Consider the following 23,810-nt stretch of genomic DNA (forward strand, 5'->3'; position numbering starts at 1 on the left):
AACTACACCACGCTTGTTGACGTGCCGCGGCCCTAGGTGAGGTTATCGACCGGGCCGATCTCCCAGGGGCACCCTTCCGTACGTCTATTTTTACGCCTCTCTCGTCGACGAGGCGAGAACGAGGGGAAGCTGAGTGGAAACCGCGAGAAAATGCTACAGGCGCGCGAGTATACAGGGTGTTTCACTCAAGACTTTGCACAAATTTGAAAAATAGTCTATTTGAGTTAGAGGAGCGCTTTTGTCGGCATAGCGTTGTCAGTGATGCCGTACATCAGAATATAGCTAAGGTCTGCTAACTATAGTAGGCCGGTTAACTAATATTGAATAGTCAACTTTTTGACTATTACTGTTAAGCTACTTAATTACTGAGTAGCGGTAAGTAATATCCATATCAGTTTGTCGAATTTCGAAAACGTGGTTACCCTCGGCGCTGTGGGCCAACAAATTTTGGCTATTTCGACGAGTTATACGTCAACTGCAGAGGTTGCTTTGCCCGCAAGCTTCTCGGAAGCGCATATATTTTGGCGCGATGTAGCCAAACGCCTGTGTTAATAACTGCCGCGTGAGTTGCATAGTTATATAATAGAAACGACCTTTTCCAGGCCATGAAAAAGACTTTTCGAGAGCAGCAGAGGAGCACTATAGCGTAGCATATAATTCTTATCTTTTTTTTTTTTTTTAAATACGGCACTATGGTAAGTTGAACCAAGGGCTTGCTTTGCACTACATTTAGAAGGCAACGGTTTCTTCTTTTCAAAACAACACTGGTTCAGAAAAGGGTTATCATGTGAAACACAACTACTCGAATTTACTAATGAGCTGCTTCACGGTATGGACGAAAATCTTCAAATCGACTGTATATTCCTCGACTATACACGGGTTCAGAAAAGGGTTATCATGTGAAACACAACTACTCGAATTTACTACTGAGCTGCTTCACGGTATGGACGGCCGCCGCGGTGGCTCAGTGGCTATGGTGCTCGGCTGCTGACCCAAAAGACGCGGGTTCGATCCCGGCCGCGGCGGCTAGAATTTCTTTGGAGGAGAAATTCTAGAGGCCCGTGTACTGTGCGATGTCAGTGCACGTTAAAGAACCCCAGGTGGTCGAAATTTCCGGAGCCCTCCACTACGGCGTCCCTCATAGCCTTAGTCGCTTTGGGACGTTAAACCCCATAAACCAACCAAACCATCACGGTATGGACGAAAATCTTCAAATCGACTGTGTATTCCTCGACTATGCTAAAGCCTTCGACCGCGTTCCACACTGTCGTTTAATAGCGAAACTCTCATTCTTGCGCCTTGATTCATTAACAATTTCTTGGATAAGAAACTTTTTATCATTTCGTAAACAATTCACCTCTATTGATAACCATTCATCCCCTTTAATTGATGCAACATCATGCGTACCGCAAGGTAGCGTAATAGGCCCGTTACTGTTTCTTATTTACATAACTGACCTTCCGTTAGGCGTTACCTCAACACTCAGAATGTTTTCAGACGATTGTGTTATTTATCGCAAAATCCGCTCCTTTAATGACCACATCGCTCTACAAGAAGATCTACACTGCATTAATAACTGGTGCGCATCCTGGCAAATGTCCCTTAACACTGATAAATTCCAGTTAATGACATTTAGCCGTAAACGGTCTAATTACCTTTTCACTTACTCGCTTAACAACAGTCCAGTCACTCTTGCGTCGTCATGCAAGTACCTTGTTGTCCACTCTTTACCTAATCTCTCATGGAAAGCCCACATAGAAAAAATTACAGCCAAAGCTAGCCCTACATTAGGTTATTTAAAACGTAACCTCAGAGGTGCACCTTCTTCCACGCGGCAGCTAGCATATCAGATATTTGTCCGCCCTCAACTTGAATACGCGTCTTCCATTTGGTCACCCCACCAACAGTACTTAATTCATTCCCTATTCCCTTCCCTTCCGTATTCATTCCCTTAATTCATACCCTTAATTCATTCCCTAACAGTACTTAATTCATTCGTGCCGCTCGCTCCATTGCTCGCAACTATTGCCGACATTCCAGCATAACTAACATTAGAATCTCGCAGAACAATAGCACTTATCTGCCTCTTCCATAAAATTGTTTACAGCCATCATTCCTTCACACTACCTCTTACAAAACCGGCCTGCACGTCTCACCGATTGTATAATCACCTCAGTTGTAAACGCCCTTCGGGAAGGATTACTGCATTCAATTCATCAGCCCTGCCCCGTGCAATCATTTATTGGAATAGTCTTCCTGACGACATTGTTTACATCTCAGATTATGTTATTTAAAAAAAGAAAGCAGCATTTTGTTCTAAAGTGTGTTTTTCAATTTAGTTTTATCTTCTGGTTGGTTGCTTGCTATTGTATAGCCGTGTTAAAATAACCATCTTCTACTTGCTTCTTTTTCGCACCCCAGTTATGTAACACCCCCTCCCATAATACTCCAGTCGGAGCCCGTGAGGTATTTGAATGAATGAATAAATAAAACATCAGTGAATACATTCCCCGAAAAACATCCGCTTTGTCCACGAATCTAATTTTTTGCCGTGAAACATGCGAATGCGACAGAGGTATAGTCCAGCCCGAAATTCGTGCTGGATATGTGTTAGTCTGCTAAATTTTTCAATACACTTACACAATATTAACTGTGTTGACTTTTCCAAAATTTTAATGGACGAAAAGGAAGGATGGCTGTTGGTCTCTAATTATTTGGAAAGATTGTGTCGTCTTTTGCTGGTATTATATGATTTATATTTAAATGATATTCTGTGTGCGGAAATGTCACTTTTAAAAGCAATCTTGCAGATGTGACTGAGAGCAGAAGCAAGTGAGCTTTTTCCTTTCTAGCCTCTGTCTTTTGAGGCAATATGTTCTTCTCTTCTGCGCTTTTCCTTGCCTATTCCCTGCCCCTGCCCACTTCATCTCCTCTCTCCTTTTCAATCAATTTCCTTTGCGTTTCCGTTGCGATGACCCCTTTATAGGAGGCAGTTATAGGGCTGCACAATCCCACATTTTTCGTTGCTTCCGTAACAACCGCAAATGTTCCGTGGCTTTGATCTTATCGTCAATGTGATCTCGCTAGAACTGGACATTTGGCGAGCTGGTACGACACTTTGTTGAATACTTGATGGAACAGCGCAAAACATCGGGACAAGAGACAAGCGCTGACTTACAACTGGTTTTTATTTCGAAGAAACATTGCTTCTTATACCTTCTTCACCCTCTCAAAAAAGCACATGCGTCGCAACCATATCGTTCAAGCGTCCACAAAAAAGCATAAGACAAATAATCACAGATATTTATAATCACATTTTTAACATGTCAAATTCTTTCTTAGTCAAAGCAACAGACGGCGTGCTGACACAATCGTCGCGCAGACTCGCTATCGAAGCTGCCTCGATTATTTCCCTGACTAACTGGTCTTTGTGATTAGCCAAAGCTTTGCATTTTTGGAAAACCGGTGCACAACTAGTTGAAGGGCAATCTCTGCAATGGATTCCCAGGTTCCTGCAAGCTTGCTCGAAATTATTTTTGTGTTCTAGCAGCCTTTCATTCATGCACCTGCCAGTCTGCCCAATGTACTGTTTACCGCAAGTCACTGGCAACGAATAAACAAGGCCTTCGGTGCACTCCACAAAGGGGGTTCGATGCTTTATCGTGCATCCCTGCTTCTTTTTGGTCGGATCGGAGTTGACTCGTCTGCACAGACTTTTGAGTTTATTAGGAGCAGTCATCACTACATTCACGCCAGCTTTTCGACCTATGCCTTTCAGGCGATGGGAAATATTGTGAAGATACGGAACTGCTACTACCGGCCTCCTTTCTTTCTGTTTCTGTGCATCATCTTGCTGCTCGGGCCTAGCCTGCATCAGGTGCTTTTTCATCTGCTTGGCAACAGATACCAACAGGTGCGAGGGGTAACCCGAGTTGCCAAGCCGTTCCGCCTGGCGAAGAAAGCTCACATTCATTTTGTGAACACAGGATTTCCTCAAGGCATTCGTGAAGCACAAGTTCACAATAGCCCTCTTGGTCAGCTTAGAGTGAGCTGATTGGAAGGGCATTGGCGCTTTCTCCGCTCTGAGCTCATAGGCCCAGCAGGCGTGCCCTCTAGTGAACTCAAGTCTCAGGTCTAAAAACCTGAGTGACCCTTGAGCAGGAAGCTCGTGCGTGATAATAAGTGGCTGCAAAGCCTGCGCTCCATTACTGCTTCTAGCGTATTCGCCCTTTGGCCATCACAAAGAACTAGGTAGTCATCAACGTACCTAAATACCTTTTTATCACTAGTACCAGCAAGGGTTACGTTCAGGAACCTGTCTTTTCGCGCCAAGTACAAATCACTGAGTAGAGGCGCGATAAATGAACCAATGCAAACACCGCGTTTCTGGAGATACACTTTTTCCCCCCAACAGACGTAAGTTGACCTGAGGTACACTGCTAATAGCTCCAGGAACCCTCTAATAGACATTCCGCAGGCGTTTTGAAATGCAACAGCACCATGCGTATCTATGCATTCTTCTACAGACACCATTGTCCCGATGTTTTGCGCTGTTCCATCAAGAATGAATAACCAACATGCCCAAGCTGCTGTCCTGGTTTGTTGAATAGCTCGAACAGGAATGGGACACAAAGAGGACACACAAGGACAGATCTCGTCCTTGTGTTTCCACGCTCGAACTGGTTTGTGCCTCTGCCGCATTGTCTAGTCTGTGCGTCGGGTGGCGCGTTAAAAGCGGAAACAGACCCGCGAGCGCAGATGTTTACCTCGCCGGCGTACAGCGACGGGTCGGAGACCTTCTTTTGCTGTTTACGCGCGTACGCAGAGCGGGCGACAGCGAAGAATGTGTTTTGTGTCGGCCCGGCGCTGTATTCACCGTCACGCGTTGTGCATTGTGGGGTGTGATATTCTGCGCGTTTCCGCGCCCACCGTACAGCTTGGCCTGGTTACCCTGGTCGCACAAGAGAACCGACGACTCAGGTGGGTTTTGCCATTAGTTTTACGTACGTAAAACCTTCACGTACGTAAACGTGAGCAGTCTGCGTAGCGTACGCTCGTGCCGCTTCGTACAGACACGTACGGGACGCAAACTGTGTAGGTCTGCCATAGAACTAAAAAAATGCGCTAGCATGTTATGCCGCGCCATCTAGTACAGATAAACAAAACTAATTTTGTTTAGTTGATCTGCTTGGAGCCGAGTCAAGTCAAGCCACAGTGCGGTTGTAGCCAAGACTTGCGGTTGCAGTCGCGCACAGTGCGGGCGGTAAATACTTTCCCTCTTTCTTCTGACAAACGTCGAGCGATTTCAGTCCACCGCCCTGTATGTCGCATGTTATCTTCAAAGAGACTGCATTCCCGCTCGTCCCGCAGCTTATCTGAATCATCTTTTTTCGAGAAGCGAAGGCGCGCTGGTGTCCCACTCGTGTTGACAACGTGTGCGTATGGAGCGAAAACGTGCACCGTTTTGCTTTTCCCGCTGACTGTGCCAAGGGTCTCGCGATATCCCGCGAGGTTCCGAGTCTCGCGAGACCCTCGGCACACTCGGTCTCTGTTGCTATGACGACCACAAACGCTTCTCCGTCAGGCTTAGGAGCTGCTGAAACGGATTTCTACCTGGTAAACAAAAGCTAGTTATCACCTAAAACTTCATGCGAAAGCAAGAATGGGCCAACTGAAGGCAAATACAACAGTTTTCAGCACGATACCACTTCGAGGGATTAGCGACGAGGCTGTATTTACTCTGAAGCGGATGGTCAGGGCGCCGCCATCGTGCCAACGGCTTGTACGCAAGCAACGTGAAGACCGCAACGCAAAGATCCGAATCTCACGTACGTCCGTGAGACCCACGCAAACACTTAACGTTTTGCGCATGCGCAGTGCTGACCCGTAAGTGCTCTACGTACGTGAAGCTTCTACGTACGTGAAACTAAAACCGAGAAGTGTGCGCATGCTGGACGTGTGTAGTTGATAAAACGCGAAAAAAATGGCAAATGGTTTAGCATGACTAAGCGCTTAAGGACTAGTTACGGGGGCCACTTAAGGTCCTTAGGTGCTAAAGACATTTGACCAGAGGCCTTTATCTTAAAGGTTTTTACCGGGAAGGCATTTACCGTGAAGACCTTCACCATAAATGCCTTTGGATGAAGACATAGTTAAAGGCCTTCACCCAGATGAAGGTCTGCCAGGTGTACACGCCTGGCGGAAAGCAATTACCATGAAGGCCTTCACTCTAAAGGCCTTTGGGTAAAGGCCTAAAGATCTTCACGAAGGTGTAGGCCTGCCAGGTGTACACACCTGGCATTATCTTGAAATATGCATTATATTCGCATTATCTTGAAACATGCAGGGCACTTGGAAGCCCCTGGTCGTGTAGGACACGTGGCGTGATGAAATCTCTCCTGCTACAATTGTCCGCATCTCACAAGCTACCAGTACATATCTGTGCCCAGTCGGCTGACAACGGCTGAACGCGGTTTTCAGCTTAGCATTAGCTGCAGAGAGAGCATTCCTTTGGAGCCGTTCATGCAATACTACGGATCGAAAGGCGCGTCGACCAGACACTTTTGCGCTATAAAGCATTAAAAGAAAACCAACAAAAAATGACAGCTCCCGAGCCACTTCCACTTTCGCACTGTATTCGACTGGAACCCGCGATACATCAGTTGCGAGTAGAGGCCCTCTCTTTCGGCCTCGCCTTTCGGCCTATCCTGTCTTTGGCTGCTGTCCTGCGTTCTAAATGCAGAAAAGGAAACAGCTGGCTGGGATAGGCGAAGTTCTGTTCTCATCACTGTCCATATTAATGCTACAAAAACACATGGGCCCCCATAGGCTCTGTGCACTTTCGCCCTGTTCCTTTTCTGTACGGGCGTAAATGCACTGAAAAAGTCTTGTCCCCGGAAATATTGTCCATAATGTACGAGGGTCGTAAATGAGCGAGACACAGTTGTATATACATAGTTCTTTTAAAACCCGTGAACGATACGTCGGTAAAGTTTGTGTATGTGAAATGTACGGCAAGGCGGGAGTTATGTACGCGATATAGTTCAATTTAGAAGAGAGTAGTTCAAATGAAGTAATCAGCTTTTTGATCTTTGGTTTTAAGACACAAGATTGTATTGCGAAATTGGTGGCCGCCAGCGCTATAGGCGATGACAGATTTTAAAATTTCCGTGTCGGCATTAATGCCCAGATATGTCTATTTAGGGCAGGTAGTGACAGCTGATCCGGATCTCAAGAGGGAAATAACTAGAAAAAAAGAATGGGGGGGAGCGCATATGGCAGGTTCTCTCAGATCATGTTTGGTAGTTTACCAATATCCCTCAAGAGAAAAGTATACAACAGCTGTATCTTACCGCTACTCACTATATGGGGCAGAAACGGGGAGGCTAACAAAGAGGGTTCAGCTTAAGTTAACGACAGTGCAGCGAGCTATGGAAAGAAATATGATAGGTGTAACGTTAAGAAATCGGAAGCAGGCAGAGTGGGTGAGAGAACAAACGTTGGTTAATGACATCCTAGTCGAAATCAAGAGGGAGAAGTGGGCTTGGGCTGGGCCCAAGAGAAGGCAAGTGCAGCAGGGGGCGGCAGAAAGTTAGGTGGGCGGATGAGATTAAGATATTTGCGGGAATACGGTGGCTGCAACTAGCGAAGGACACGGTTAATTGGAGAGACATGGGAGAGGCCTTTGCCCTGCATTGGGCGTAGTCAGGCTGATGATGATGATGATGGAGTAGAATATGTTGACGGGATTCCTGTCATGATACCGTGGCGCGTGCAACAGTAGATAGGCTTCATTTGTAGTGTACTAGATTCGGGGTACACGAGTCTTCTATACTACAGTTGACGGGTTGCTTCTATGTACCATTCAATATATCTACCCTGCTTGTATCCAGGGTCACCGTTCAGAGCAGCGCCGTTTATGTTGTGTCCCCTTATTGCTTTTGTGTGTGTGCGCCCCCTCCTAACGACCACTCGCATTCCCCTCCTAACGACAGTTCGCATCCTCCTCCTAACGACCACGACAGTTGCCCCTCGTCGCACGCTGTCGCCAGAGGCCCCCCCACGGTGCGCCCCCGCACCCTCCTCCTGTTCTGGGAGGCCACTCCCTCCCGTGGACGCTTCTCCCCTCCCTCCTTTCTTCGGGCGGCCAGTTCGGCTCCTGCCTCGGTCGACGCTGGTCGCACCCTCATCGGCTTTAAATAAACGAAGTCTTAAAGTACCGTGTGCGTCTTTCGCTGCATTCAACACAGCGACCGGACACGACAGTGGCGACGAGAAAGTGGATTCGACCCGCGCTACGCAACGCTATTGACAAGCCATGGCTACGCGAGGGTTTCCCAATCAGATACCGGAATTCAACGGCTCATCGTGGTCATCGTGGGTTGGACGCCTTCAGTTCTACTTTGAAGCTAACAACATCACAGACCCAGCCTTGAAGAGGGCCAACCTGCTGACGCTGTGCGGGGAGCAGACCTACGATACTGTCTGCGCCCTTATTCAGCCAAGCACACCAGCGGCAGTGTCTTACGACGACATCGTAAAAGCGCTGCAAAAGCACTACGACCCAAGGCCATCCGAGGTCTACAGCCGGGCTCGCTTCCAACGACGAGATCAACTGGGAGGAGAAACTGTGAGCGCCTACGTAGCCGCGCTCAAGAAGCTCGCTGCCGACTGCAATTTTGGAACGCTGTCGACAACAGCTACCGGGCAGGAGGGAGACGCAGCTTCTTCTGCTAACACCACCATGCTTCCCTTGGACGTGATGTTACGCGACAGATTTGTGTGCGGACTGAGTGACGAGTCACTGCAACAGCGCCTGTTCGCTGAGAAGGACCTCACATTCAGCAAAGCTTACGACATCGCCGTTCGAGCGGAGAGCGCCGGTCACCAGCAGAGAGGGATTCGCCGGAACACCGAGCCGGTACACCAGACAAGCAACCAGGTGCGCAAGCCTTCTGTTGTTGTAAAATCGGTCAAAAAGGCACAACGCTGCTGGCGGTGTGACGACCAACACAACCCCCAGGGATGTCGATTCCAGTCAGCCACGTGTAATTTTTGCCACAAGCGAGGGCATATCGAAAGAGCATGCATTACGAAGCGGAGACTTGCCAAGATAAAGTCACCTTCCCAGCCTAATCACAGCGTCAACGTCTCAGAGAATACGCCGCTATCTGATCTCCATGGAACAACATCAGCAACACCATCTGTGTTGTACGACCTGAACACCATGAATCTCGGCACGCGACCGAAGATTTTTACAGAAGTAAGCGTACATCACCAGCTGATTAAGTTCGAGGTGGACTCCGGCGCAGCCTGTACTCTGATCAGTGAGGACACGTTCCGAACTTCATGGCCATCTGACGCACCCGCCCTGCAACAAGACGACACGCACCTGCGAACGTGGTCAGGACAGAATCTGCCACTATTGGGCTCTGCCAACGTGCAGGTTAACTACAACGGCCAGACCCATACGCTACCTCTGCTTGTTGTGAAGGGCACAGGATCAAGCCTTCTAGGGAGAAACTGGTTTTCTCCACTAGGCGTGATGATATGCGGCATACACCAGACGCCGAGCCAGAACATGGTTGGTAAACATCAAAACGCCGATGCGCTAAGCCGTCTGCCACTAGACGCAACTGTTGACGAACCATTTCCACCAGGAGACGTTCTGATGTTCGAAGCACTGCCAGAACCTCCGCTTACAGCAGGCACAGTTGCAGCATCTACGCAGAAGTGCGCAGCTCTCCGGCTAGTTTACACAGCTGTTCAACAAGGCAACGTGCATAAACTCAAAGGGGACAACTTCGACGCTTACCGCAGGCGAGCTACAGAGTTGAGCACCCATCGCGGCTGCATCATATTTGGGTCCCGAGTTGTGATGCCGAGAGAACTACGCGCACAAGCTATGTCTCTCATCCACGCCGGACATCGGGGCATCGTTGCAATGAAAAAGTGTGCCAGAAGCTACATGTGGTGGCCTGGCATTGACAACGACATCGAAACAGTGGTGCGAGAATGCAAGCCTTGCCAGAGCAGCCGGAGCGCCCCGCCGAAAGCTCCTGTCCCAGAATGGGAAAAGCCAGACACACCATGGCACACACTGCACATTGATTTTGCAGGACCAATTGAGGGCTGCACTTTCCTTGTGGTCGTAGATGCCTACACAAAGTGGCTTGAGATAAGGCAAATGGGACAGACGACTTCGGCAGCAGTCATTGACAACCTCCGATCACTATTTGCAACGTTCGGCCTGCCGCGCAAGGTAGTGTCGGACAACGGAACACCGTTTGTGTCTGCGGAGATCCTCAAGTTTTATCGCGACAACGGGATCTCATCAGTTACATCGGCCCCCTACCACCCAGCGACAAACGGACAAGCCGAGCGCTACGTAGCCGAGCTAAAACGCGCCCTTGAAAGAGATCAGACAGGCTCGCTGCAGCGCCGCCTTGCGCGCTTTCTCTTCAAGCAGCACACGACGGTTCAGAGCACAACAGGCGAGACCCCCTCGAAAATGATGTTCGAGCGTGAAATGCGAACCCAGCTCACAGCCATCCTCCCCGAGCCAAAGGCAGAGACGTTCCGGGAAGAAAAAGCAATTCCGCGCTGCGGCACGCTTAATGAGGGGCAGCGCGTCCTCGCCCGACAGTTTCTGAAAAAGCCACGCTGGGAGGAAGCTACAATTGTCAGACGCATAGGCCTGCGCTCTTGGCTCGTCAACATACATGGCACAGTAGCACGCCGACATCTCAACCAGCTGCGTAGATTTACGACGCCGTCTGAGAGCTGTCCGCCAGCGGAGAGAACACGTGCACCATTTTCCCACATAGCCTGGCACCTCTTCCCGGAAGAAGAGACTTCGCCCAGGACAGACCCAGGAGACACAGCGAACAACAGCCAGCCTACAAGTGTTTCTCCCCCGAGCGCACAAAGCCAGCGCGCCTCCACGCGTGAGCGCCGACCCCCTGCACGATACCAGGCAACTTTCTAAGGGGGAAGGAAGTGTTGTGTCCCCTTATTGCTTTTGTGTGTGTGCGCCCCCTCCTAACGACCACTCGCATTCCCCTCCTAACGACAGTTCGCATCCTCCTCCTAACGACCACGACAGTTGCCCCTCGTCGCACGCTGTCGCCAGAGGCCCCCCCACGGTGCGCCCCCGCACCATCCTCCTGTTCTGGGAGGCCACTCCCTCCCGTGGACGCTTCTCCCCTCCCTCCTTTCTTCGGGCGGCCAGTTCGGCTCCTGCCTCGGTCGACGCTGGTCGCACCCTCATCGGCTTTAAATAAACGAAGTCTTAAAGTACCGTGTGCGTCTTTCGCTGCATTCAACACAGCGACCGGACACGACAGTTTATTATGCGGTAGCATAGAGCCCTCAATGGAGCAAAAACACAGCGCCATCCGGCGTCTTCGAGAAAAATCCTGATAGGCTGGCGGTCTGTGACGCCATCGGTGGCTTCACCAGAGCGGGTAGATTCCATTGGCTGGAGGGACGTGATGTCACCACACCGGAAGTGATGTCACCATACCAGGTTTTCCTGTGGGAAGCCTCCACCTGCAAACCGTGGCTGGTTGCATTGGTCGTCAGGTGGCAGATGGTGCACGGGAAGAGCTCGAGAAGAGCAACATGGGTCTCACTAGCCACACCGGTCGTTTTCGGCAAAGGCGTATCAACAGCTTCGAATGCTATTGTCGAGACATAATTGAATTAGGTGTCCCTGTGTTTTTCTTTGTTTAAATGACGGGGCTTCTATCCTTAAACTCGGTTTTTAACTGCGGAAGACCTCGTCTGGCTCTGTAATTGTAACGCACCATAAACGCGTAGATCGAGAAGAGAAAAAAAAAACAACTGGACACGGAGCTAGGGCTAAACTGACGCCAAAGCTCCAAAAGGCGTTATATTAACGGCGCACCTTGTATGCTGAGCTGATGCGAGAGCATGACGCAAGCAGCGTTTGAACGTGTCCGGAATAACCAAAAGGTTGTTGAGCGCCGAGGAGCTTCGGAACCTTGGCGTCAAGTTACGTCTATAGCGCTGCAAGTCATAATGGGTCAGAGCCCACGTGGCAGGTACTCTCAGATCACGATGTCCCACAAAACAAAAGCAAACACAGTTGTATTGTGCCAGTACTTAGTTATTGGATGGAAACTTGGAAGTTGCATTTACATTAAGGACAGCATTAATTACATGAAAGACAGCGCAGCTACTTACGGAACAAAAAAAAACATGCCCTATGACTTCCTTCGTCTCGCTCACTGAGTTTTAAACTTGCGCTAGTTGTAAGGTGTCATCCATTCAAGAAACACCCATTAGGGTGCCGCAACTTGGTTCCACCGAAAACCTTTCACCAGTGCTGAGAAAGCTATCGCCAGTAGCATAAACGTATTCTTGCTTGCTTGCATGTTTGATTGCATTCTTACTTCTTTAAAATGACGCTTTAGACGTTTGTTTACACGGATTGTCCCGTGGTATTCACCTACGACCGTTAGGTAATTTATTATTGTATTTTTTATGCTGTTTCGGTTTCGCTTTCATCAAATGAAACATGGTTCTGAGGAGTAGTTGCTGTTTAGGTCAAGTAAGTCATGAAAAAAAAAACGGCAATGTAACTGCTGATCTCATTTCAGCTCTTGTAACATGCTGGTTTAAGTGTTGCATTGAATGAAGAATAGGCACTAGCCTTTTTATATCGCAATTTTTTTGTGCCTCGCGTGAACCAAACACGAAGCGCACATCATCGTTCGGTCACATCAAGAAAAAATTTAATCATAAACTATTTAGTGGCCGGAGGCAAATACCACGTACTGATTCATGTATTCTAATGCCTGAGTCATCATTTGAAAGGATAAAATGCAAAACTAAAATTAGGGATCTGGTCTGCCACTGCAGTCAACTTCTCCGTAAACTTCTCCCTACAACCGTAAAAGACGCGCACTGCTCCTCTGACCTTTCACGAAAAGGAATTTCGATGTTGCAATTCGTGATTTCAAAGACGCCTTTGAAGTCGAGTAGAATTTAAATGATTGTAATTTGTAATCTCAGCAACAGAACTGGTACTATAGTCGGTGCTAGCGAACTGGTAGTCGGTGCAGAACTGGTACTATAGTCGGTGCTAGCGACCGAGTATACTAGGTCGCTAGCACCGACTATCATGGTGTCAGCCGCCATACAAAGAAGCCAAGTGCACTTTCTAGGTGAATTAGGATGGCTAGTCCGCCGAATGAAATGACCTTACCACAAGAGGGCGTGTGGTACAAAACACTCTCTGGTGAGACGAAGCTGTAGTTCTTGAAGCATGCTGTGGTGGGGCTCTTGCCAACTGCGTCCCACACACTGGCGGCCGCCAAAAAAAATACCAGCAAATAAAATAAGGCGTCGAGAAAGAGGCGGCATGTAAATATTTGTAGAATCACATGCAGATGTTATCGCTCTTCGCGAAAAAATGCGTGCTGTTATGACTTCGGTTTGTCTTCGTTTTGTTTTTTTCTATACCACCTCCGTGTTTCTGCTGCCATTATTTTTACCATTCAATCTCCCATTGAATGCCCATCGGGCCTCAAGGGCATGTAGTTAGGTGAGCATATTATATAATCAGTGTGAGGAGGTATGTTGCGTAACACGGGCACGATTCGTTGGCAAGCCGAGAGTGAAAGCAGGCACACGAAAAAAAAAATGAAGGCGACAAGGCATATGAGGAAAGAGGAGTCGGTAGCGAAGATTCGAAGTAAAAACTTCGAGAGCACACAGCTAAAGCGGCCATGTAAAGGATGAGTTTCTTACATATCGCTTAAAAAAATGTGTGATAAGTTTCTGATAAAAAGTCATAATGTTTTTGAACATCAAGCTTATCACGTATACCTGATGACTTCTGAGTTGACTTTCTTATGAAGTGCTGATTAATACTGGCCACTGAGTTTCTGATTACAACGTGATGTGTTTTTTATTGTGAGATTCTCATTAATCTGTGGTGTATATGCGCCTTGATTTATAATGCTTTGCTGAATGGTTTATGATGTATGCAAGCTAGTGTTTTGGCAATCCTTGGACGGCATTTCTTCTAACGTCTCTTTGACATCACACACAAACGCTGCGGCAATGTTCTCACGTAACGTAAAAATCCAATCGCCTATTAATATGCAAACTTCTCTGAAACATGGAACAGTCCAGGACCAGGCCTGTCAATCATTACGGCAATCAGCTTCCATCGATCGTCTGAAAGGAGCAAGTAACAAGACTGAGAATAGGCCTTTACGGTGTTCTGGAAATACATGCCACACCAATACACTCACCTTGACACGCTTATGCATACTCGTAATAAGAGGGGCCCCCAGCTAGTATTAGCGAATAGTTGTTAGTAAGCAGAGTTTTAAAAATAATTTTAGCGTCATGTGCGCAATTTCTGGCAGGTGGAAATTAAGACACTTAACTGTATAGTTGTGTTAGTTTACGTGCATATACAACACAAGAAACAAAAAAAATATTTGGATGGTGTTATAAAGTGATACTGCTCTGATGTCTTCATGCATTATGAGTTCGTGAATGAGGAAAGTGAATGCAAAATTTCATCAAGAATTAATGATGTGATTCCAATTTGAAAAAGTTAATGGAAAAACCCATCAAGAAATTGTGATGTCGGTCTGTTGCAAGGACACAATAGATGTTGCCTTTGTTACTAGTAAGAAAGGGTACGTGTGGCGGCCGAATTTCGATGGAGGCGAAATTCTAGATGCCCGTGTGCTGTGCGATGTCAGTGCACGTTAAAGAACCCCAGGTGGTCGAAATTTCTGGAGCCCTTCACTACGACGTTCCTCATGGCCTGAGTTGCTTTGGGACGTTAAACCCCCACAAACCAAACCAAACTTTGCAAGAGTTCTAGTGGATACCTGAGCCGGAGATAAACAATACAGATTGTCACTGAACGCTCAGCTGTGGCCGCTGCAGCACTTGTTTGTCATGGTTCTGCTCGACTGCAGAATTGCTGCAAGAAAAAGGAACCTTTAGCCGCACACAACGGTGCCTCTCTGGGACGTCTGACGGCATTCACTGCATTCCTTCGGGCGCGGCTTCAGCCTGCGGCTTACATTACAAGACTCCTTGCGTTTACCTATCTGATGCTTCTCCGCGCCTTCGCGCTGGGCAACGTTCAGTTTGCCCGGCATTCCAGAGTTGCGATTGCTTAAGACTACAGTGCAGCCGCTCGCACCCGTTGCACTCGCATGCAGCTCTGTCGGCGGCACTTTTGATGCGTCCGCAAGGAAGGATATCCGTGGGATAGTATGAAGCTCTCCGTATAAAGATTTCTGAAATTCTTCTTAGAAAAGAATGCATACCTCTGGGTCTGCAGGCTCGTAGCTGGGAGAAAATGGAACGAGATATCCCCACAAAAATACGCCGTAAATAACGGAACTGGAACTTGAGTTGATTATGATCTCGTGCGGAGCTTTCCGAGTCAGCCTGTTTGCAGCAACATGCTCAGTGCCTATTAACCTCAGCAGCTCAAGGCATTCTTAGGTACCGGTGACGCGAAATCATACAGGCAAAGTGAAGTGGATGGGAAAGGAGATGGAGTAAAAAATAAAGCTTAGCTGCGCTGTACTAGAGATATAGCGATAAGAAGAAAATATTAAGCGGAATACGAGGAGATTTCTACTGACAGCAAATTAAATTAACAATCGCTGCGCTGTGTAGCTGATGTTAGCGACGAACGCTGAACATACAACTCAGAACACCGTTCGTCGATAACTTCGTACAAACCGCGGACTGGTCGCTCAACAGGATCAGCATTTCGCAGCGTTTTGATTAGAAGACAGTAGATTATCAGCCCGACTGGAGGCGAAGTCGTCGCTCGTGGGAGCGCAAAGTGAATCACTGTATGAGTCTGGCTCCAGCCGACGAGAGTATGACCCGGCCAGTTATCCCTTATCGGCGCGGTCGTCTTGTCAGTTCGGCACTTGGGCGATAACCGCGACTGCTCGACGAGCAGCATCGTCGATGTCCTACCCTCTTCAGTGGCGGTCGCATATCGGCTCGATTGCTAAGCACACGGCACGCTGACGCTCACACGCATATGGGGAGAAAAGTCATCAGTGCAGTCGGCTGGCCCTTGGTCCCTTAGAAACCGTGTCGTCGTGTTCGGTGCAGCTGACCCTTCTTGGAATCTACGTCGGCGCGAGCGGCAACATTCAGCGAGGAGCAACTTTCTCGGTGTACTGCAGTTCAGTCTTTCGCACGCTGCACTTCTAAAGAGGACATCGCCGGACACACAGTAAGCGTCGTATATGAAGGAGTGTTGTGTGCGCATATCAGCTTGTTTCAGAGCCGAATTGGTTATGAACTTATGAGAGAGTTTGTACACGGTAAATAACCTTTTAATTCCCGCGCTTACCTGGTGCCCAAGGGCTATGTTGGCTAGGCGGTCCTGGAAGGGAGTGTATATGCATTCGTGGCAGTGGATTAGCTACCCCTGTCACTCCTTCGGCCCGCCCTTATATGCTCTTTAAAGGGTCCATAGGCAGTCTAGTCTACAATCTATAAACTGTCTATTGAAGTTTTTGCACGGCGGAGGAAAAGAATGATTTTTTAAAAACTTACTTGTGCGAACACTGAATAAAAAAGTTGATTAGGCTGATTTCTTTGCCTTTTAGTTTTTGGCCCTTGTGGCGCGGCTTCCACCCACGCACCCCCTGCTTGATAACACCAGCGTACGTGACTTGGGCGCGCTGAACAGCTCGCGGGAACCTCTCCGTGGTCGTGTGCAAATAGCTATCGCGGTCTTAAGTCTATAGGGCATGGTACATGGTGCCATGGCGAGACTGTGTAAAGAAACAAAGATAAATTGCCCCTCCCCGTATAGGGTGCAATTTGCACGCGTACTTTTCGAAATCGAGAGTGCATGGCTCCGCGTATTCGTTAGAGCAGTGTGCATAGTTCTGTTGAGGGTAAAGTATGATTTCTGCTCACCAAATGTCCGTGGAGTCAACCGAGGTCCTGGGGTAATTACCGGGGTAATTACTTGCTCGAAAAACGCGCCCTCTTCAAACGTCAAGTGTTCTGAGACTAAATCACAGTGTCGACAGAACAAAAAAACGTTTGACAAAGGACCTGTGAGACGCCCAACCGGGCATTCGCCTTTGAAACGTCAAAATTGGCCGGCCGCTCCGGACCTCTCGACCGCTAATTCCCAAATTGGGTAAGCTTAGTTCTAATTTTTTTTTTGTTCCTTGTCATGCTTTTAGGACGAACGCACCCTGCTCGAGAGAAAGATTTCTCTTCCTAGTTTATATTCAAGAACAGACTTTTGGTATCAGTTGTCGCCCAATGATGTTCGGCCTTCGTGCTTTAAATCCCAGGCAAAGCAGGCCGAATTTTGGCGCCTTTTGTGCAATGACACTTGCTTACGCTTGTGAAAAACACGCTCTACACGTGAGCTCGTCGATCGACTATAGGTAGGACAGCGGAGGATTTTCGGAATTTAATTATGATTCGCCTGTACAAATTCAAACGATGGGCGATATAAAACTTCCCGGAACTACATATTTGCAGGCTAATAACAACAGTTAGTTTGTACGCTCACTGTAGAGAGATGCACTCCTCGTGTCCTGCAGTACGCCCCCGTTAATATGGGCTGCTCGACCTGTAATTGTATTCATTCTAAAACCGCGCAAACAAGACAACGACGACGGAAGGAAACGTACAACTCGAGCGCTGCTGGCTGTAATTGTAATTTATTGTTTCATATGAAAGTACATCACAGTCTGTAGGTATCTGCTTACGCATGAAGCTTGTATGTTTGTAATTTGTGTCCATCTTTATAAACAAAGCCATTGTGGGCAATTTTTCTGGGGACGAAACTTTTTCAATCAATTTACGCCAGGTTAATATGAAAACTCGCTGTCCGGACAATGGACAGGCTGAAAATGAACAAAGCTTACCGGGTCCATGTATTTTTGTCAGGTTAATAAGCATCGACAGCGATGAGAACGAAATCTCGACTGCTCCGACCGGGTCTTTCTTTTCCTGTCTGTTAAGTGGAGGGCACGACCAAAAGGCTATGGGAAAGTGCAAATGCCTCAGTGATAACCTTTGTGTGTGTGTGTGCGTGCGTGCGTGCGTGCGTGCGTGCGCGAGCTTGTAAGTGCCAGGGTGCCCGGTAGGCATGCCTTACTATTTGTCGTACACAAAGAAAACTCCTTGTGCAGCTTGTGCTGCGTTCAAAATTGTCTTCTGGTGTTCTGACGCGCCTCCACTGGGAACTTACACACGGTTAACGGCACACATACAAAGACCAGACGACTAGCCCCTACTGCCGCCTTGCTTGAAAACTGCATCAGCTGCCAGCCGACTGAGTACAGGTGCACATCTCAGGAACCTACTATAGGTTGCTGCAGGGTCTTGTAAAAGCATCGCAGTATCAATAATTGGACCTCTAGGCACTCCCAAGTGCGCCAAATTCTTTTCAATACAGGGTGTTTCACCTAAAGCTTTACAAACTTTTTAAAATGAGCTTTATGAGTTAAAGAGCTCTTGTTTCGGTAGAGCGTCGTCAGCGGTGTAGTACATCAGAATGCAGCTAAGACGTGCTAACTAGGGGGCTGGTTAACTGATATGGAATAGCACACGCTTTAACTATTACTGTTTGGCTTCTAATTATTAAGAGGCTTATAGCCCACCGTAAGTAACATCTGTATCAGTTTTCGAATTTCGAAAACACGGTTACCTTCGGCACTATGGTTCAACCAAATTTGGCTGCATCGCTCCAAAATAAATGCGCTTTCGAGAAGCTTGCATGCAAAACAATCTCTCCAGTGCGCGTAACTCGTCGAAACAGTCAAAATTTTTCGGGCCACAGCGCCGAGGATAACAGCGTTATCGAAACTCTAAAAACTGATTTGAATATTAATTACGGCGGGCTACACGGCTTTCAATAATAAAGGAGCCTAACAGCAATAGTTAAAAAGCTTAGCTTAGCTGTGTTAGTTTTATGAAGCACGTCTTAGCTGTATTCTGATGTACTACACCGGTGGCAGTGCTATGCCGTAAAAAGCTCTCTTCAAACTCAAAAAGCCCAGTTTTAAAAACTGTGGAAAGTCTTAGGTGAAACACAGCGTATAATGGTGACCATACAGGATAACGCACTTGAAGCTCCCAAGGTGTCAAATTTCCACTTCGTTGTCCACGGTTACAGGCACAAAGCAGACTTTAATTGTGCGCTTTTTTTCTTCATCCCACGATTGGTTGAGTTCCGGGTGATTCGTTTAAGGAGAGTAATGCTCAGAAAACAAAGTGTCCATAATAACGAGGCAAGATTGTATTTGGATGCCTTAAGAAACTGGTGCTGGTGTACTCCCGTGATATATTATATACAGTTGCAACCCGCGGGCCAAACTCTTGGCGGCTGCTTGCGGTGACACAGGGGCTCGAGGCTGGCGCCTAGCTGTCACGCGTTGGTAACAGTAATGGGGCAACACTGTATACTAAAAAAGATCCAGTCAGGATAGGAGCCGCAGCATTCTCCACCTTACCGCAGCGCCTCTGTCGTGACGAAACGACGGCAACACCGCCGCTGCACATGAATGAATTCGGCATCGGTGACCCTTTCGGGGCCTGGACATCCTGTAACACACAGCAACGTGACGCATCCACTCCGATCGCATCCAGTTCAGTGGCAGTCGCCTTGGAGCCGTCGCGCTAGCTGTCTCCATCCTTCAGCGTAATGGGCAGGGTGGTGTCGCAACTGGACGCTTCCTCAATCGAGGAACTGGCCGCGCCAACGCTGTCTCTCGTCCAACGACGACTCCGCTCGCTATGTATGAGTCGACGCAGTCCTGCGCAAACTGGCACGCACACCGTGGAGAACCTGCGCGGCGGTGTGAGCGCACGCCACGGGGTTCCGCGACTCCTTGTTTTTGCCACGGAGGCGAACTTCTTCGGGGCAGCCGCTATTTTTGGGTGGAGCAGCAAAAGCCCTCCATTTAGCAGAGCCCGAAACTCTCTGGCGCGCTGCTTCTCTAGCTAGCTGCCCGGAACATCGCACGCTCTCCCTCCCTCTCGCGAAGAACGCACCGCGTGTTGCATTGGGCACTCCCGCAGGAGCGACCGCGAAACCGGCCGGCTGCACAAATCGCTACCTTTTTTCAGCGCCGCTGCGGACGTGTGTGTGTGTGTTTGTGTATACATGAATCAATGACGGCGGGTGAAAGAGATGACACCCTGGGGTCCTCGGCACCTACAGCAGCAACAGGCGGCTCCCCTTCCGTGCGTATATATTTCCGCACTTACTTTCGGTCCGCTTTCGCTCGTTTTCTGTTTATCTCAGCCTCTTGCTAACTTTACGAATGGTGCCTAGCATAACGTCAGACTTTTTTTTTTTTTTTCAAAAAGAAAACTAAAAAAACTGGAGCATGTCGCGGAAAATGAAACCGACCCAGCATTGTTTAGGAGCCACCTGCACTCCGGGCAAGGGTGCTTATATGACGATTTATGCATCGGAGAGGTTTGCCGGAGTGTACGGCGTGGCCATCGTCGTCATAACATGTTGTCTGCGGCGTGGTTAATGGGAATGTTGGGAAACATGAATGTGCCATCTGCGGATGTGAGATCAAAGGGGACTGTGTAAAACGTGTTTTGGAAGCTGTCCCTTTCGATTTGCAAGGGTGCGCATAGCTGTTGCGCCCGCTGTCATGCCTCTGCAAGAGGGCATGTAAAAAGTCTGAGTACTTTTCTACTCTTGTATTAAATTACCGCAGCTGCAGGCACTCACCCCGCTGGAGACACGCACAGTTGCTGCCGGAAAGCGGAAGAAGAAAGTTTTATTGCAACTATAGTTTTACTGCGAAGGTGTCTTCCTGCGGTCGTTATATAGCGCGCCATACCCGAAGCCCAACTTCACATGTCTCGAATATCCTGCGCGTGGCCTCTCCCCAGCGAGCGCAATGACATACGCGAGTCAAAAGCACGTGCAGCCGCAGCGAGCGCTCGAGAGTGTCTGCAATCTCGCGTTCCTCTCGCTAGCCTTTCCGGTCGAAAACAGAGAAAAGTAAAAAGGAAAAACACATTGAGGAGGAGGAGAAGGAAAAACTTTATTAAAATGAAGGGTAGTTGTTCGAGCTTATATGGGGTCCTTATTCCAGGGCTCCACTGTCTTGAACTGCTCCTCCGGACTTGTTGTATGAGGGCCCGTTGGTCCTCCAGGTTGTCGCTGGTCAGCAGCGCCTCCCACCGCTCAAAAGAGGTGTTTCGCGTCTGCGGATTGTTTGGTTTGGCCGCACATCCTCACGAAATGTGGAGGAGAGTAGGGCGGACCTTGTACCAGGGACATGCTTGGTTTGGTTTGGTTTATTGCGGTTTAACGTCCCAAAGCAACTTAGGCTATGAGGGACGCCGTAGTGAAGGGCTCCGGAAATTTCGACCACCTAGGGTTCTTTAACGTGCACTGACATCGCACAGCACACGGGCCTCTAGAATTTCGCCTTCATCGAAATTCAGCCGCCGCGGCCGGGATCGAACCCGCGTCTTTCAGGTCAGCAGCCGAGCGCCGTAACCACTGAGCCACTGCGGCGGCGGGGTGTACCAGAGACATGTGTCGGTGTATATTGTTGGGTGCATGAGATGTAGTCTATGGGGCTTTGGAAATGTGTTCGTCTGTATCTGCCGCCAAGAGTCGAGGTATAACGGACGCCTCGAGTTTCAGCGTCTTCAAAGGGGACACCTCCCCCCATCTCATAGGAAATTAGACATGTTGAGTATACTGCACCTCATTTATGCCCATTGCTCTCACAATGTCTGTTTGAAACTCGGACTTGAGCTGAAAAATTAATGTTTTATATATATATTTCTCAGAGCAGTGCGTCGGCTTACTGGTGTCTATTTTGTCGGCGACCTTCGATGATACTCCTGCGGTCTCCTTCCCACGGCACTATTTCTCTTTATCAACTATTGTGTTAGGTTACGTGACGACTTGTACTGCTCGTTGTACTGTTTGCTGCCTCCAACGGCTGCGCTTCACGTTCGAGAGGGGTTTGCACCTTTGATGAGAAAGAATAAGTGAACGCGCTCGGAGTGATTCTCGCCCTAGTCCATCGGCGGATAATTCTTTTTTTAATGCGACATCTTTTAGGTTGCCGTCTTGTAGTTTCTCCGTAACGAAATTCCCTGATTGGTCGAGAGGGGCATAACGCCATCAGCACTGCCAAATTTTAAAATCTGATTAGAATGTTCCAGTGCCTTCCATTGTATTATCTCATGCGATTATACCAACCCGACCTTCTCTTCCATATTAATTCGCCAACTAATCCCCACTAATCCACCTCAGTTCACCCACTGATCCAAACCGCCTTAATCCATTTTCTGGGGGTTGGCTTACTTCCGAAATTTAGGGGGTGGTCCAACTTCCAAATGCTATCGCATTTTCTTATTTAAGGATGTGGTTAAGAAACCGCAAGTTTCTTTTTCCCCTTTCGGCAAGAGGTTAGCAGTTGGATAAAGAAAAATATTCCCACTTATGTGCACAGCTAAACTGCTGTAAAATATATGTAACCTAATATCGGCGGGCAACCGTTCTATAAGCCTAAAGTTGTGGTTGCCACGTGCTTTTTCACTGTCGTTCTCCGTTTCGTGGCACAGAAGCAACCATGGTGATTTTTTTTTCTTCTAGGTTCTTGCATAAGCACCGTATTCGGCGCCTGTAACGTCGCTCGTTGCGAGTGGTACTGCATTAAGTCCCGTTGTTTGTCTTTTAAATTCTTCCTTGGTCATTGTTACCCTCGAGCGCATAGAAGTTACTGTGCTTGCAGTTCCAACTATGCGCAATTGCTGTGCGCTTCCAGCTCAGTTTTTAGCATTGCAGTAGTAGTGCAAGAAGCATTGTCTGGATTATTTTTCAAGATACGGAGTTTATAGTGACGTGAATCATATTTGTGATGCGTTACGCCGTACGCTGAAGAATTACCAGAACACTACGCGCAGACACAAAGCAGAAAGCTATCAGCTACAGTTCAAAGAACGAACTATTGCTGTACAAGTGTTGTGCACATTGCAAGTTTCAACTTCACATGGATTTGTTTATTTGCACACGCGTCTGACAAAGGGCATTGGTCCATTGCCACTTGCAGAAAAACCGGCATATTGTATGCTGCATAGCTTGGCTAGCTTGGCGTGTGGCGCATGGCTTCAGAAATGTGTGTACTTTTTGCTAGTGAGAATTCGAGGAACTGATCATTCCATTCACAGATGAGCCAACGGTATTTGCAATGTTTGTCAGATACTGCTATGCTGGCGACATTGAGGTAGTGTTTCTTCCGTATCTTGCTTTTCGTTCGTAACGTTTCGATTCGCTGTCCTTATTTGCCCGTTTTCTCGCTTTAGCGCTTTGACGCCATAAGCGATAAAAAATCTTTATAAGGAAACAAAAAAACAGAAACCTTCTTCACGTCATACATGCTTAAGGTTACGCGCATTTGACAGCAAGGTCACCCCATGTGTTGTAGAATGTGTTCTGGCAAGCAAGTCTCATTTGAAGAGGACACGTCGTCGCAAACGACTGCTGTTCTTTGTTGTGAAATATGGTTTCTTATCTTAGAAACAAAAAGGCTTCTCCATATTGGTCACATGCAGTTGCGGTATTTAATGCCGCAACTGCATGCCCGTGGAGATTAATGCCCGTGGAGATTAATGCCCGTGGAGATTAACGTCACGAAGCGACATATGAGCTACGATGGACGCCGGAGGTATTTAGGCTACCCGGGGTCTTTTTGACGTGCGCTGTCATCGAACATCACACTGGCGTCTTTTACATTTCGCCTCCATCGAAATGCTGT

General features: G+C 48.1%; 1 protein-coding gene across 3 annotated transcripts in view; it reads left to right on the forward strand.

Annotated features, from left to right (window-relative positions):
- The window catches only part of LOC149372828 (proton-coupled zinc antiporter SLC30A1-like), a 64,942-nt gene that overhangs the window by 10,285 nt on the left and 30,847 nt on the right, over positions 1 to 23,810 (forward strand). The window contains exon 1 of one of the 3 annotated variants that reach the window (XM_089567368.1): positions 15,968 to 16,261. The exons of 1 other annotated variant lie outside the window; for it this stretch is intronic. Coding sequence is in view for 1 of the 2 variants with exons in the window: in XM_089567365.1 (XP_089423491.1) it covers positions 20,179 to 20,250 (72 nt within the window). In the remaining variant the exon portion in view is untranslated. Of the gene's footprint in view, positions 1 to 15,967; positions 16,262 to 19,805; positions 20,251 to 23,810 lie in introns of those variants that run through there. One more of the 3 variants, XM_089567365.1, reaches the window with a different exon arrangement.

The sequence above is a fragment of the Amblyomma mixtum genome, chromosome 1 (genome assembly GCF_055824585.1).
Source record: "Amblyomma mixtum isolate Tamu chromosome 1, ASM5582458v1, whole genome shotgun sequence".
In the NCBI taxonomy this organism is placed as follows: domain Eukaryota; kingdom Metazoa; phylum Arthropoda; class Arachnida; order Ixodida; family Ixodidae; genus Amblyomma; species Amblyomma mixtum.